At 34.9% G+C, this 17,375-nt stretch overlaps 1 protein-coding gene across 7 annotated transcripts in view; it reads left to right on the top strand.

Moving 5' to 3' along the window:
- The window catches only part of Nipbl (NIPBL cohesin loading factor), a 184,863-nt gene that overhangs the window by 147,609 nt on the left and 19,879 nt on the right, over nt 1-17,375 (top strand). For all 7 annotated transcript variants that reach the window (XM_090332033.1, XM_090332036.1, XM_090332034.1 and 4 more), the window contains 11 exons: nt 702-916; nt 1,008-1,110; nt 1,661-1,759; nt 1,861-2,007; nt 4,763-4,897; nt 5,956-6,054; nt 7,173-7,226; nt 8,549-8,657; nt 11,586-11,722; nt 16,581-16,721; nt 16,909-17,002. In XM_090332033.1, the coding sequence (XP_090188159.1) occupies nt 702-916; nt 1,008-1,110; nt 1,661-1,759; nt 1,861-2,007; nt 4,763-4,897; nt 5,956-6,054; nt 7,173-7,226; nt 8,549-8,657; nt 11,586-11,722; nt 16,581-16,721; nt 16,909-17,002 (1,333 nt within the window). The remainder of the gene's footprint in view (nt 1-701; nt 917-1,007; nt 1,111-1,660; nt 1,760-1,860; nt 2,008-4,762; nt 4,898-5,955; nt 6,055-7,172; nt 7,227-8,548; nt 8,658-11,585; nt 11,723-16,580; nt 16,722-16,908; nt 17,003-17,375) is intronic.

The raw sequence follows: 17,375 nt of genomic DNA, 5'->3' as shown, positions 1-17,375 counted from the left end.
AGTTGACTTATCTTTTTATATTTTGCTGGCTTATATGTGTACATTTTTATTAAATTATTCATAGTAATAGCGTATATTTAATATATTAAGTAATACTTTGTCATTAATGTAATTTTTCCTTTTTTTTTTTTTTTTTTTTTTTTGGCCATTTGTAGGGCTTGAACTCAAGGCCTGGACACTGTGCTTGGGCTTTCTCAAAGCTAGAGCTCTACCATTTGAGCCAAAACACCACTTCTGGCTTTCTCTGTGTATGTGATACTACTAAGGAATCGAAAGCAGGGCTTTGTGCATGCTAGGCAAGCACTCTACCACTAGGTCCCACTCCTGGGCCAAAATTGTATTTGTCTTTTTTTTTTTTTTTCTTCTAGTCTTGTAGCTTGAACTCAGAGCCTGGGCATTGTCCCTGAGCCTGTTTGTGCTTAAGACTAGCACTTTACCACTTGAGCCATAGCACTACTTCCTAATTTAGTTTATTTTAACAAAGTTAAATATAGTTAAGTTTTTTATGATGCACAACTTTCCAGATTTTCCAGCTTTTCTAGAAGTTATGTTAAACCTGAATTCAAGCCTCATTACCACCAAAAACAAATAAACCTTATATTCTGGATTATGAGATTTTCATTTTCTGGATTATCTAACTTTATTGTGTTGGAAATGTTACTAATTTCATCAGGTTTAAGTATATCTAATTTTTTTTCTAGTTTTCTCGTAAATTTTATATAGCCCAGTGGTTCCGTGATACAACTTTAGAAACAGAAAAAGCAATGAAATCACAAAAAGATGAAGAATCATCTGAAGGAACACATCATTCAAAAGAAATTGAGACAACTGGTCAAATTATGCATCGAGCTGAAAACCGAAAAAAGTTTCTTAGAAGCATTATCAAAACCACACCTTCTCAGTTCAGCACATTAAAGTAAGATCCAGCAAAAAAGTGAATTTTATTTATTTATATACAAATATTTTCGATACTCATTTTTTAATGTTTTATTGCTTTTCTCTTACAGGATGAACTCTGATACTGTGGACTATGAGGATGCCTGCTTGATTGTTCGATATTTAGCCTCTATGAGGCCGTTTGCCCAGAGCTTTGATATTTATTTGACCCAGGTATACTAAACCAAGATTTGTATACAATGCTTTTTATTTTTCCAATTTTAGTTGATTATGGAGTAGTATTATAATATCTCTTCGTTGTTGAGCAAAGTTATTTGGGGCATTTATTTCTATATTTTATATTTGTTAATATCTTATTCTTCTGTCATTTAAATGTTCATGTTTATATGAACATTTATATGTACATACACAAGGCATAGGTAGATTGACATTATGAGATATACAGTTTTTAAGATTTGTAATATCTTTGATCAAAAATTATATATACAGAGATTTTAGAGGTATTATAAGAATTTCTAAAAGGAAATGTTCTCAGTATGCTTAATTTGGAATTCCAAGGTAAAAGCTACTTACCTTACAAATAAATATAAAATGCCTCAGTTAATCATATGTGCTAATCTTAAAGTTTTGGATCAGTAATATATTAGATGTTTTACTCCCTTATATACAAATCAAAAGAAGATAAAGATTGATTTCTATTTCTTACATTTTGTTAAACTTTGTATTTTCTAAAGTTTATGAAGTATCATTGTTTGCTTGGCAGATACTACGAGTTCTTGGTGAAAATGCAATTGCCGTTCGAACAAAAGCCATGAAGTGTTTATCTGAGGTTGTTGCTGTAGACCCCAGTATTCTAGCAAGGGTAAAGAGATTAAGAGATATTAATTTTAACTTGTATTTTCTAGTAAAGTTAAAAAGATTGCTCTATTTAGTATAAAATTACATTTTCTTCACTTTTTTTAGCTCGATATGCAGCGAGGAGTTCATGGACGATTGATGGATAATTCTACTAGTGTTCGAGAAGCAGCAGTAGAATTACTAGGTCGATTTGTCCTTTGTCGACCTCAACTGGCTGAACAGTATTATGACATGCTAATTGAAAGAATATTGGTATGTATTCTTTGCCATTTTTATGACAATCCATGAATATAATTTTTTTTTTTCAGTTCTGGGGCTAGAATTCATGGTCTAGATACTGTCCTTGGCCTTTCCTCAAGGCTAGCATTCTACCACTTGAGCCACAGCACCACTTCTGGCTTTTTCTGTGTATGTGGTACCAAGGAATCAAACTCAGTGCTTCATGCATGCTAGGCAAGTACTACTACCACCAGGCCATGTTCCCAGCTCTGGGAATATAATTTGAGTATTACATCTTACTTAAAAACTTTTAAGCTGGAAAAGTATATATGTGAAATTCTATATTTAGATTGCCTAATCTATAAACTAAAATGGAACTAAAGTGGTGTTCTAAAAGAAGCATTGTGTTCAATTTATATAAGTTTGCAGTTAGTATAAATAATAGTAGCTACATGAGCAAAATATTTTTGGAGAAAACTCTAGTGTAATTACATATTTATGTGTATTATATGTGTTACATAAATGAGAAGAAATATTTAAGCAAGAAGGAAGTAAATAATATTGATATCTAAGAATATATTCGGATCCCTAAATGGGTTCACATATTTCCTTAAAGCTAAATTACAATGCACTCAGACACTTGCAAGTTAAACTAGAAAATTATTTGAAGATCAAAAGCATATTTATTAAATAAGAAATACTGTTCTAGATTCATTCTCATACTTTTAGCCACTGTAATAGCATAGATCAGGAAGACTAGTTTAAGTCCAGCCCCAGCAAAAAGTTAGTAAGACCCCACCTCAGTCAGTAAGGTGGATATTGTAATATGTGCTATACAACTATTATTTGGTAAGCATTAATAGAGGACTTTGTCAAGGCTAGCCTGAGCATCATTGATGAACAATATGAAAGAAATGACTAAAGCAAAAAGATCTAGGAGCACCTTTGCCTAGTAAGTGTATGGCCCTAAATTCATACCTAATACCACTAAAGAAGAAGGAGATAAAGGAAATGATCTTTTTCTGACCTATTTGTATATGCCATGGAGTTCTCTGGCCCTGAAGCATTTTCTTAGGAAACAAAATATTGGCATTAGTAAAGAACAGTGAAGCCTAGCAAGTGTACCCTGATTTTACCCCAGTTACCACCAAAAAGGACAGGGAGAGAACTGTGGAGTCTCCATAATACTCATAGTAGAGATGTTTACTTCTATAGCGCTATCCCTAAACTGAAGAGCTCAGGGACAGTGTCCAGGTCTGGAGTTCAAGCCTAGGCCTCGAGGGAAAAAAAAATCAGAAGCCTGGAATGGGGGCAGGAGGGGTTATGCCTAGTAGTCCTAGCTACTCAGAAGGCAAAAATTAGGAGTACTAGGCAATTTAAGGCCAGTCTGGAAAAAGGGGTCTTTGAGACCCTAACTCAACTAATAAAGGTTAGGTGATAGCTTATGCCTGTTATCCAGACTACACAGGAAGCATAAATACAGGAATCCATCCAGGGCAACTAGGTAAAAGGCAAGTCTCTGTTTAAAAAATAACAATGAGGGGCCGGGAGTTTGGCCTCGTGGTAAAGTGCTTGCCTAGTATGCAGGAAGACCAGGGTTCGATTCCTCAGTACCATATATATAGAAAAAAGCCAGAAGTCGTGCTGAGGCTCAAATGGTTGCGCTCTAGCCTTGAGAAAGTCCAAGGACAGTGCTCAGACCCTGAGCTCAACCCCAGGACTGGCAAATAAATAACAGTAAGGCTGGCCATTAGTGAGTCACACCATAATCCCAGCTACTCAGGAGGCTGATATCTGAGGATCAAGGTTCAAAGCCAGTCTGGACACTAAAGTCCAAGAGACTATTATCTCCAACTAACCACCAGAAAAAATGAAAGTGGTGCTTGTGGCTTAAAGTGGTAGAATGTTAGCCTGGATATGAAGAGGTCAAGGACAGCACTCAGGCCCACAATTCAAGCCCCAGGACCAACAAAGAATAAAATAAAAAATAACAGTGAAAATCAAACAAGCTAAGCACATAAATGTTGGAGCACTGAATAACAAGAATAAGATCCTGAAATCAAACCCTAATACCACCATATCAGAATCCATTCAAAGACAATACATTCATTACATTTGAGGATTGTCCCTTAAATGGAAGATTATTTAACTTTTTTTTTTTTTTCCAGTCCTGGGGCTAGAGCTCAGGGCATGGGCACTGTCCTTGGACATTCTCTGTTCAGGGCTAATGCTCTGCCACTTGAGCCACAGCACCGCATCCAGCTTTTTCCATGTATGTGATTCTGAGGAATTGAACCCAGGGCTTCATGCATGGTAGGCTAGCACACTACCACTAGGCTACTCTCTGGACTCCCTTTGTTTTTAAAACCATTCAGCCCTTACTGACTAATTTAAAAGACTAAAATGCGTTATTTCCTCCATAGTTTTATTTAATCCTTTATTACATGCCATAAATTAAACTTGAAGGTTTTATTACATTTGGATTTATCATTTATTTTTTTCCTCCTATTTAAATCTTGTGAGTTTATTCTTTAATCTTGAGGCCAATGCTAAACTGTAGAACTTGTTTCTATGTCATGAGTAATGTTTTTAAAGGAAAAACATCATAATAAAGTTATTTGTGTTTATACTAAGAAGAATATATGTGAAGACTATACAGACAGTGTTAATTATTAAGTTAACAATTCGTATAATGCTTATGGGTATCTACTCAAATACTTTTATCATATTTCATATACCTATAGCATTTCAATTTTTATAACATTTATCGATACCTTTTTGTTTTTAGGATACTGGAATCAGTGTCAGGAAAAGAGTAATAAAGATTCTAAGGGACATCTGCATCGAACAACCAACATTTCCAAAAATTACAGAAATGTGTGTAAAAATGATTCGCAGAGTTAATGATGAAGAAGGCATTAAGGTAAGATGAAGCATCAATTTAATAAATTTCCTTGTTAATGTTTCAAATAATTTGTGTTTATTTCACTTAAATTTTTTATTTAATTTCTAGGTTTTATGTCAGTAAAGTCTAATCTTTCTCATCTAATTCAGCAATTATAGTATCTATTTACACTACTATAGAGATTTCATTCTATTCAAAAAGCTTATCATCATTGAAATTTTGATTTTCAAATGATATGTTCTTGGTTTTCTAAATAAGTAAATGAATACTCCTTATTAAAACTTGAATACAGGGGCTGGGAATTTGGCCTAATGGTAGAGTACTTGCCTAGCATGCACGAAGACCCTGGTTCGATTCCTCGGTACCACATACATAGAAAATATGCCAGAAGTGGTGCTGTGGCTCAAGTAGTAGAACTCTAGCCTTGAGAAAACCCAAGGCCCAAGCCCAGGACTGGCAAAAAAAAAAAATCTTGAATACAAACCAAGTGCCCATGCCTCATGCCTATAATATTAGCTACTCAAGAAGCTGATATCCAAAGTATTGCAGTTCAAAGCCTCTTCAGGCAAAAAAAAAAAAAAAGTCCATAAGACTCACATAATAACCAGCAAGAAACAGGGCTAGAGGCATGGCTCAAGTGATAAAGCTAGCAATCGTGGTTGAAGTCTAAAACCAGTACTGCCAAAGAAAAAAACCCACAATTGTTTCCCAACTTCAATTGTGTATGTAAACACATTTATTTTTCCTTCCCTTTTAAAATTGTAAGAATTGTAACTTTCTTTTAACACTAACAACTTCAAAGTACTAAAAATATTTTTGAGTATATGTTTGTTATAGGGAAGTTCTTGGGTAGATGTAGTATTGTTCATTCAAATTTCTTAAATCTTTCACAAACTTTAGAATCTTGAAAAGTTTATATTTTGAAAAATTAATTGATTATTTTTAATTCTTAGGAAATTTATTCTAGAACTTTATATAATCTTTTACTTTAGCTCGCATCGACCTTGATGATAATTTGACACTAAAATTTTGTCATGGTTTGGATAGTTAGCTAATTTGATGTTTTTCTCTTCTAGAAATTAGTTAATGAAACATTCCAAAAACTGTGGTTTACTCCAACTCCACACAATGACAAAGAAGCAATGACAAGAAAAATTTTGAACATCACTGATGTGGTAAGAAAGATTGAAACAAAGGGCAGGAGCATAGCCTAGTAAAGTGCTCTCCTAGGGTACTCAGTACCACATACTTAGAAACAGCCAGAAGTAGCACTGTTGCTCAAGTGGCAGAGCACTATCCTTGAACAAAAAATGTTCAAGGACAGTGCAGGCCCTGAGTTCAAGTCCTAGGACTGGCAAATTAAAAAAAAAGAAGAAGAAAGAAGAAACAAAGAAAGATTGAAACAAGCATAGTTATAGTAGATGCAAACCAAGCAGAGGTCCACCCATCTTAGGAAGAAAGAGAGATAACGTGATGAGATATTTGGTTGATTGATATTTAGTATTCCTTCACTTTGTATTTCTGGAGATAACTCAAGAGATGCAAATAAGATGAGATTGGTGTTTCTAGACCAAGTTCTTGACATTCATTGATGTAAACACTCTGTTGAGTTGATCTTGTTCCAATAATTGAAAGAACTTAGATTGTCATTTTATTATATATATATATATGTATGTATGTCTTATAATTTTTTTCAACCACAGTATTTCTCATTTTTCAACATGATTGTCTCTATTTTTACTTACATGTTTAAATCTTCCATTTAAAGAGCTAGGAAACAATTGTTTTCATTTTTTGTATTATTGTTCAAATGTAGTTCTATATTAATCTTCAATAAATTAACCTAATTTTTTAATGTCTTCCAAGATGTTTTTCAATAAAATTTTATAATGTCAAGTGTTTGGATATTGAAAAAATTGTTTATAAGCTGAGCGTGATGGCTCACTACTGTAATCCTAGCTACTCAGAAGGGGATCATAGTTCAAAGCCAGCCCAGCCAGGGCACTAAAGTCCATGAGACTCTTGTCTTCAATTAGCTACAAGAAAACCGGAAGTGGTGCTGTGACTCCAGGGGTAGGGCAGTAGCCTTGAGCTGCAGAGCTCAGAGACAACACCCAGGCCCAGAGTTCAAGCCTCATGCCCAACAAAAGAAAAATAAACACTTACTTTAAAAGTAATATTTTTAAGTTGCCAAAAATGAGGCATATTCTTCAGACTGCAGTGTAACAAAATGCGTTTTTAGAATAAATTTCACATTTTTATTCCTAAGTTTTCATTCCCTTTTCCCCCTTAGGTTGCAGCATGCAGAGACACTGGGTATGACTGGTTTGAGCAACTTCTTCAAAATGTAAGTGTTATTTTGTGGGGTTTTTTGTTGTTGTTGTTGTTATTTTGTTTTGGGGTTTTTTGTTTTGTTTTGTTTTGTTTTTGCCAGTCCTGGGCTTGAGCTCAGAGCCTGAGCACTGGTCCTTGGGCTTTCTGAAGGCTAGCACTGTACCACTTGAGCAATTGTACCACTTCTGCCTTTTTCTGTGTATGTGGTACGAAGGAATCGAATCCAAGTCTTTGTGCATTCTAGGCAAGCACTTTACCACTAGTTCAAACTCCCAGCCCTTATTTTGTGTTCTGAGGGCATAAATTTAATAGACTGTCAGTTCTCTATAGACTAATATTTTTTTTAAATGTATTTCAGAAATTTGCAAATCAAAGTATTATCTAGTTTCAAAAGTTATCACATTTTTTTCAGCCTTGTTTTTTTTTAATTTTGTTTACTTATTTTATGTATTTTGTCTTTTATTCAGGGTGTCCTTATATTGCCATAGCAATATAGAACTCCTGGACTTGAGTGTTATCTGTCTTCCTGCCATCTTTTTGTTATTGTTGTCTTAATATGTTGTAATATGTTTAAGACAAACTTCGGCTACTTGTGCGCATTAATATCTATTTTAAATAGATAATTACTTTAAAAGATAAACAGTATTATGTACCGGAGTAAATAATAGTGTATTACATCTTGATACCTAATATCTGTCAGTGAAATTGTCTCCCTACTCTAATTTTTATATAAATACTTAGTTAGCTATAGACAAACAGTAAGATCAAACTTCAATTTTGAGGGTAAATGATAATACTGTGTAGTTGGTATTTAATAGAATTGAATTACATCAGAACTCACATAATGTCAAGTTTAGATGTTGTCACCTAAAACATCTATTATAGACTTTCAGTACTAGTGTTTATGTCTTTGGGGTTATATTGCTTTTCTTTACTCCCCTTTGAGACTCAAGTCTTTCTACCTCAAACTCACAGTCTTCTTGCCTCTACAACCAACGGTATTTGGTATTTTTGTCTATTTTTGTGCCCCCTCCTTTGTGGCGCTTGAACTCAGGGCCTAGGTGCTGTCCCTGCGCTTTTCTATATTGAATATCTTATCTCAAATCCTACACACAGCAGTTTAAATACTGCATATGAAAATTGTTTGAAATTATTTACAGATTGTTTATAAGGTATTTTTGTGGTATAGTTTTGTATTTTTATTTGCAGTTTCAATTTAAATTGTTAATGATAAACTGAAATGCTTATTGCTTCTATAAGCACATTTAGTATATTTATATTATTATTGCCTAATGAATAATTATATTGGGATTTTTTCTATATATATATATATAGTTGTTGAAGTCCGAAGAGGATTCCTCATATAAACCTGTGAAGAAAGCTTGTACTCAGCTTGTTGATAACCTAGTTGAGCACATTCTTAAATATGAGGAATCTCTAGCTGGTAAGATATTTTAAATACTTTGGTTACATTTCTCATGTTTGCCTCCAATTCTACTTTCCTAGTAAACGGTACTTCACTTTTAAGGAAAATTCATTTATTATATAAAATGAATTTATTTATTATATAAATATCTGTTCAATGTTGCACTCAAGATTATTTTGCTAGAATTGACTGAGAGTATCTAAAGCAGTATAAAATAACATACACCTCATTCTTTTAGCAGTGTATGAAAAACATCTCTTCTACAGATCTGACAATAACATGTACTTAAATGTCATATTGAAAAAGACTAAAAACAAATCTGGAGGATATGTTTTTAATGAGTGGCACTTGCCACAAAATTTATTACATGTCTCAGTTACATCCATTTTTTTTACAGACATTATTTGCTTGTTTTTGTTTTTTCCAGTCCTGTACCCCCAAGCTCAGGACCTCAGCACTGTCCTTGAGCATTCTCAAGACTAGCAATCTACCATTGAGCCACAGCATGACTTCCAGCTTTTTCTGTGTATGTGGTACAGGGAAATCAAACCCAGGGCTTCATGCATGCTAGGCAAGCACTCTACCACTAGGCCATACTCATGGCCCCTAACTTACTGTATTATTGGAATGTTTTTTAAAGATGTATATTACATTCTTGATGTTGGTTATAATAGTTATTTATAATTTTCTTAATTTTGAACTAGATATCTATTCCAGTTTTTAATAGGAAGTTCAATACTAAAAACTTTTATGACATTAAAATTCAAAAACCTGAAAATTTTGTCAATTACAAGTAATTTTATAAAAAATGTAACAGTCGCTGGGCACCATTGGCTGTAATCCTAGCTACTCAGGAGGTTGAGATCTGAGGGTCATGGTTCAAAGCCAGCCTGGGCATAAAAGTCCATAAGACTCTTTATCTCCACTTAACTACCAGAAAACAGGGAGTGGTGCTGTGGCTCAAGTAGTAGAATGATAACCTTGAGCTAAAGAGCTCAGAAACAGCGCCCAGGCCCAGAGTTCAAGTCTCATGAGTGACCAAAAATCTTTAAAAAAGGAAAAGATAAACATGTAAGATTAACATTGTTTCCCATCTCCTAATGCAACAATCATTTTCAATCATTCTCCATAATGGGAACATATTCTTTAATAAGTAAGGGTGCCAATTATGGTACCCAAGAAAATTGTTGATGTCCCTTATTTTTTTATTAAAGAATTTATTTCCTTACCTTTTTTTACAATTTTTTTACCTTTTTTTGCACTTCTAATTTGTACCTTTTTTTTAAATCACCTTGGTTTTTTTCCCCAACTTAGAATTTGGTGGTGAGTCTAGTATTTGTGATCTTTTTTTTTAATTAATGGTCTTTGATGTTAGTTAAAAGTTGCTATTCCCTCCTAAAACTTCATTTGTTTCCTACCAAGACAAGTATCTCCTATCAACATTTTCTTTCCAGTTAAGCAACATTTGGTTTCATTCTAATATGGCAATGATCCAACTTCTGTACTTTTCACTCCCACTTTGTAAACAATCTTCAACCAGATCAACATTTCTTTTTCCCAATGCTCTTTGCTTTTGTCCTTCTTTTCTTGCATTTTTTCCATAGTCAGTTCCATTTTTAGACATAACCAATAACACATTTATTTCCAAAACCCTATTTCTGAACTTCCCAACTTCAATTCTACTTTTTAACTTCAGTCTTAGGCCTCTTAGTCTAAACTTCATAATGTTCATTATATGATCTATTTACCTTATCTATGGGTATATAATTTCTATAAGAAAGTGAATTGAAATGCAGAAAATCTTATATGAAATTTGTGTTGTATGAAAGATTATTCGATCTGTGGAAGGGAAAGGGAATTACAGAAACAGCAGGATAAAGGATGAATTAATGCAACACTGATACACTTAACAGTATGTTGAATATGAGCCTTTCAACTTGGGAGAGTAAGGAAGGAGTAAACAGGAGAAAATGAGGGACGGGATAACAGTCCGTAAAAACAAATGACTTTTTTTTTTTTTTTTTTTTTTTTTTTTTGTGGACCAAGGGGTTTGAACTGACCTGGGCACTGCTTCTGAGCTCTTCAGTTCAAGTCTACCACCCTACCCTTGAGCACAGCTCCACTTCTAGTTTTCTTGTGGTTAATTAGAGATAAGAGTCTCACAGTCTGGGGCTAACTTTGAACCTTGATCCTCAGATCTCTGCCTTCTGAGTAGCTGGGATTACAGGCATGAGCCACCATGCCTGGCTCATCACCTTTTCAATAAGGATTTTTTTTTTTTTTTTTTTTTTTGCCAGTCCTGGTCTTGAGCTCAGGGCCTGAGCACTGTCCTTGGACTTTCTCAAGGCTAGAGCTCTACCACTTGAGCCTCAGCACCACTTCCAACTTTTTTCTATGTATGTGGTACTAAGGAATCGAATCCGGGTCTTCATGCATGCTAGGCAAGCACTTTAACCACTAGGCCAAACTCCCGGCCCCTCAATAAGGATTTTTTTAAAGAAGAAAGCCATAGATATAGATAAGGAGATGGATAAATAAATAAATTACATGTGTAAAACAGAAAAAAATATGAGTCCTTTTTCTTTTTTTTTTTTTTTTTCCCTATGGGTCATAGGGCAAGAACTCAGCCTGGGCACTGTCCCTGAGCTCTGCAGCTCAAGGCTACTACCCTACTGTTGAGCCAAATTCCATTTCTCATTTTCTAGAGGTTAATTGGGGATAAGAGTCTCAGGTCCTATTGTGCCCAGGCTGGCTTTAAACTTTGATCCTCAGATCTCAGCCTCCTGAGTAACTAGGATACCACACCCAGCTGAGCCCATTTTCTTAAGACATAATTCAATTTAATTTAATTTACGGGATAGTACTGAGTACATTAAATGATGTACTGTGTAATTTCCACTGCTTCATCATATTTTGATACCTTATTTCTGTTTTTTTTCCCCCCAGACTCTGACAATAAAGGTGTGAATTCTGGAAGACTGGTAGCTTGCATAACCACTTTGTTCTTATTCAGCAAAATAAGACCCCAACTCATGGTTAAACATGCCATGACTATGCAACCATATCTTACCACTAAATGTAGTGTAAGTATAAAGTTGTCTCATTTTCCTTATAATGTAAGACTTTTTAATTTAGAATTCACATATATCAGCCACATTCTCACTTTGTTTGATATTCTGTATATTCTAATATTTTTTAACAACTTGTCTAAAACTGTTAATTTTCTGGCACTTATAAAATAAATTCAGGTTCCCTCTCTCTGTAACCTCTTCTGACCAAACTCATGATACTTGCTTAATAAATGTTCTTGCTGTTGTTGAGACCTCAGAAGTGAATGAAGCAATGCTACTATCTTTCTTAAGGCAGTATCTCATTATGTAGAACATTGACTCATCTGGAACTATCCTTGAACTGACAGTCCTTATGCCTCAGCCTCCTAAGTACTGGAATTATAGGGGGTATTACACCGAGCTTATCGTTCCTGTTATGAAACATACTATCTTCCTGGTTCTGAATTTGATTTTTGTTTTCTAATTTGTAATATATTTCATGTTGTTGTGATAATAAGGCAATATATTGAATATAGAGAATCTAGTCTCATACTAGATGTAGTAGGCTATTATTTTAAGTACAAATATAATAGTATGGCTTTGTTTTACAATTTTTTCATGTATTTTTTATTGTAGTTAATAGAAGGGTTACATTATATTCACCAGATAGAAGATACATTACTTCACAAACATTGATACCCTTTCTCATGTTTTGGTCCCCTTTTCCCTCCCCCCACCCCAGCCCCTCATCTTGTTTTCCTCCCTTCCCTATACAACTTCAAATAACCAAATATACATATATACAATATATCAGATAACCAGGTGAAATACTGTAACAATATGAGATAACCAAGGGACAGCAAAAGAGATGAGAGATAACATAGTACATTAAGGACAACAATCACTCATTATATAGCTTTTGTTTCTGTATCCTGGAGGTCCTTTCATTTAGCGTCATTCTATGGCCTTATGAATCTAGGTTTTGTTCTATTGTAAATCTCTGCAAGGAGAGCCCAGGGTTTCTACTAATTATGATAATTGAGGGAAGCCATTGAGCCTATGTTCCTTTGAGTCTGGCTTACTTCACTTTACATGATTTTTTCCTAAGTCTTTTCATTTCCTTGTAAATGGGGCAATGTCATTCTTTCTGACAGCAGCATGGAATTCCATTGTGTATAAATACCACATCTTGTTGATATAATCATCAGCTGAGGGACATCTAGGTTGGTTCCATATTTTTGCTATGGTAAATAGTGCTACAATGAACATCCTTGTGATAGTGGATTTAGTATGTCCTTGTTTCTGGACGATTGGGTAAATGCCAAGTATTGGAATTGTTGGGTCATAGGGGAGTTCTATGTTTAGTCTTCTGATGAACTGCTATACTGCTTTCCATGGTGGTTGAACGAGTTTGCACTCCCACCAACAGTGTAGTAGTGATCCCTCCTGGCTGCATCCCCTCCAGCATCTGTTGTTATTAGATTTCTTGATCCTGGACATTCTAACTGGAATGAGGTAGAATCTTAGAGTTGTTTTGATTTGCATTTCTTTTATGGCCAGAGATGTCGAGCATTTCTTCATGTGTCTATAGGCTATTCTTATTTCTTCTTCAGAGAAGACTCTCTTTAAGTCTTTGGCCTATCTTTTAATGGGATGGTTGTTTCTTTGGAGATCAGTTTTGGAGTGATTTAATTTTTTGAGCTGTTGATATATTTTAGGAATGAGGCCTTTGTCTGTTGTGTGGTTAGTGAAGATCTTCTCTTACTCTGTAGGCTTTCTAGTTAATTTGCTAGCTATGTCCTTTGCCATACAGAAGCTCTGCAGTTTAATGCAATCCCACTTATCCAGACTTTCTCTGATTTGTTGTGTTTCTTGGTCCTTATTAAGAAAGTTTCATCCTGTGCCAAGGAGGCCTAGTGTATGTCCTGTTCTTTCTTGAAAAGTTTTCATTGTATCTGCTTTTACCTAGAGGTCTTTGATCCATTTGGAGTTAATCCTGGTGCAGGGTGACAAATAATAAATGTTAAAATACTCTAATAATTGACAATGTAAGTTTCTGCCCAAGCTTGTCTGAAATCATGATCCTCATGATCTCAACCTCCCACATAGCCTGGGATGAAAGGCATGCGCCACCAAACCTAGCTGCCAATTGCATTTTTTTTTTTAGTAAAGGATTGTATTTAACATTGATTTTTACATCATATTTCAAATGTCATGTTTAACAAACAAGTATTGAAGAAGGGAATCTCTATGTACAATCACTGGCACATAGACTTTAGAACATAATTAATGTATAGATTAATGTATGTAATAAAACATTATGTCTACAGAGTATATAGCCCATCATAGATTATTTTGTCTATGTAGTTATGTTTCTATCTCCAAGACCATGTCCGTAACCTTGAGTTCCCCAAATATTGGGTCATCATCATAGCCACATATGTGTACTTATCCACATATTAAGTATAGCATGCGCCTTTTGTTCCTCTGGTCTTGACTTATCTCACTCAACATGATTCGCTCTAATTTCATCCACTTTCCAGCAAATGCCATTATTTTATCTTGTCTGTTGGCTATGTAGAATTTCATTGTATTTATTCCATTGTATACCACACTTTTTGTATCCATTCATCTGCAGTAGGGCATCTGGGTTGTTTCCATTGCTTGACTATCGTGAATAGTTCAGAGATGAACATGGCTGAGCAGGTGTCCTTATCATATTCTGGGTTATGGTGCTCAGAATAGATGCCCATGAGTGGTATGGTGGGATCAGAGGAAAGGTCTATCTTCGGTTCTTTAAGAAACCTTCAAATTGCCTTCCAGAGTGGCTGAACTAGTTTATATTCCCACCAGCAGTGCAGCAGGGTTCCTCTTTCTCCACAACCCTGCCAGAATTTGTCGTTGTCTGAGTTTAGAATATTAGCCATTCTAATTGGGGTAAGGTGGTATCTTAGGGTTGTTTTTATTTGCATTTCCTTTATGACCATGGATGATGAGCATTTTCGCATATGTTTCTGCCATTTTAACCTCTCCTTTTGATAAGTCTCTCTTTAGTTCCTTTGCTCATTTAGTGATTGGTTTGGGGAGGGAATTCATTTCTTGAGTTCCCTATAGATAGTGGATATTAAGCATTTGTCTGATGTATTATTAGCCAGTTAGTTGGCTATCTTTCTACTTTAGTAGCTATGCTTTTATCTGTGCAGAAACTTTATGTTTAGGTAGTCCCATTTGTCGAATCTCTCTCCAGTCTGTTGTAACACTGGGATTCTGTTCAGGAAGTTTTTGCCTGTGCCTATGATTTCCAGTGCCGCACTTACTCTATCATGTAACGGTTTCAGGTCTGATATTGAGGTCTTTGATCCATTTTGAGTTAATGCTTGTACATGGCGAAAGGCTGGGGTCAATTTTTAATTTTCTGCATGTGGCTGCCCAGTTTTGCCAGCACCAATAATTGAATAAGCTGTGTTTGCTCCACTGTATATCTCTGGCTCCTTTGTCAAATATAAGTTGACTATAGGTATGTGAATTTATTTCTGGATCTTCTGTTCTGTTCCATTGATCTTCTGGTCTATTTTTGTGCCAGTACCATGCTGTTTTTGTTGTTATAGCTCTATAGTAGTTTGAAGTCTGGTATTGTAATACCACCTGCATTGCTCTTTTTGCCTAGAACTGTTTTGGATTACACCTTCTATTTCAGTAAAGAATGTCTTTGGGATTTTGATGGGGATTGCATTCAATTTTGTATATCAATTTTGGCAGTATGGCCATTTTCACTATATTGTTTCTCCCTACTCATGAGCATGGGATGTCTTTCCGTTTCCTGGTATTCCCTTTAATTTCTTTCATTAGACTTTTATAGTTTTCATTAAATAGTTCCTTTACATCTTTGGTTAAGTTAATTTCTAAGTATTTTATTCTTTTGGGGGCTGTGGCAAATGGGATAATTTTCTTGATTTCGCCTTCTGTTTGCATATTGTTGGCATAGAGAAAGGCTGGTGACTTTTGTAGGTTGATTTTGTATCCTGCCACTTTGCTAAAGTGGTTTATTAGTTCTAGGAGTTTCGGAATGGAGTTTATTGGGTCCTTCAGGTAGAGGATCATGTCATCTGTGAATAGGAATAGTTTTAATTTCTTCTTTCCCTATGTGGATCCCTTTGATGTCCTTCTCTTGCTTTATTGCTCTGGCTAAGGGTTCCAGCACTATATTGAAAGAAGTGGAGAGAATGGTCATCCCAATTGCATTTGTAAAGCAAGCTCATTTTGAAGAAATTCTGGATATGTAGTTTAGTGGCATAGTGCTTGCCTACCATGCATGAAGCCCTGGGTTCCATTCCTCAGTACCACATAACCAAATAAAGCCAGAAGTAGTGCTGTGGCTCAAATGGTAGAGTGCTAACTGAACAAAAGAAATTCAGAGATAGCGTCTAGGCCCTGAATTCGAGCCCCAGGACTGGCAGAGAGGGAGAGGGAGGGAGGATTAGGGAAGAATCAGAGAAATGAATTAAATATGGTATTTAGCACTAACTCAGTGGTTTTGTTTATCTTTTACATATATCATTTGTGTTGAACATACCTATAATCTCAGCATTTAGAACACTGAGGTAGGAAGATCACAAGTTTTAGAACCAGAGCTCTACTCTGGCTTATTGGAAGTGATGATGGGTTAGAGTCATATGAACTTCCCTACTTGGGATGGCCTCTTGAATAGCTAAGATTACAGGGGTGTGCCACAAGTGCTTAGCGTTTTGTTTATTTATTTGGTTTGGTTTTAATTTTAAGTGAAATTTTACATGCCTGATGTGTACCTGTGCCCTCCCCCCCTCAAAAAAAAAAGGTGTATATAATTGTTCTTAGGTTTGAGTATTCATACAGCATTTTGTTATTCTTCTAGACCCAAAATGATTTCATGGTTATCTGCAATGTTGCAAAAATCCTTGAATTAGTTGTACCACTGATGGAGCATCCAAGTGAAACTTTCCTTGCCACTATTGAAGAAGATCTAATGAAACTTATCATCAAATATGGCATGACTGTAAGCATTCAATTTATCATCCCCAGACTGGGTCACATATAACCTGCAAATAGTAAATTGTAAAATGTTCTATGTCAGAATTAAGATCCAATATATTTTACTTCAAAGCAGACATATGTAAAAAGAAAACTATTTTAATAACTTGTCCTTAACTTTTACTTAAATGGTAACATTCTTTATCTTTTAGGTAGTACAGCATTGTGTGAGCTGTCTTGGGGCTGTTGTAAATAAAGTGACACAAAATTTTAAATTTGTGTGGGCCTGTTTCAATAGATATTATGGTAAGTTCAGTGCCTATCTTTAAAATTATTCTGAGTCCTGCAACTATGTTGAGATCATTTTTAACACATCTGATAAAGGGTGACACATGTTATAATTTATAAGAAGTGTGTGTGATTCACACTAAAAACAGTAATGACTATTATTTTTGTGTTTCCTTAAAAACCCATTATCAGAAATTTGTCTCCTAAGTGGCTGATAAATTTTTCTCCCCAGTATGTAAACTTTAGCTTTATTGTTATTTAAGTTCTAGCTTGTAATTCTAGCCATATTTGATACTCAAAATTATGTGTAAAAAGTTACCCCTTTTGTAACTTATTAGTAATAATTATTTAAGAATAATAATTGAAGGACAAAAGGTTTATTGTAAATCTT

This window comes from Megascapheus bottae, chromosome 4 (assembly GCF_031878675.1).
Source record: "Megascapheus bottae isolate mThoBot1 chromosome 4, mThoBot2.hap1, whole genome shotgun sequence".
Classification (NCBI taxonomy): domain Eukaryota; kingdom Metazoa; phylum Chordata; class Mammalia; order Rodentia; family Geomyidae; genus Megascapheus; species Megascapheus bottae.
The sequence above is the reverse complement of the archived record's forward strand: the minus strand, read 5'-3'. Positions and strand labels throughout refer to the sequence as shown.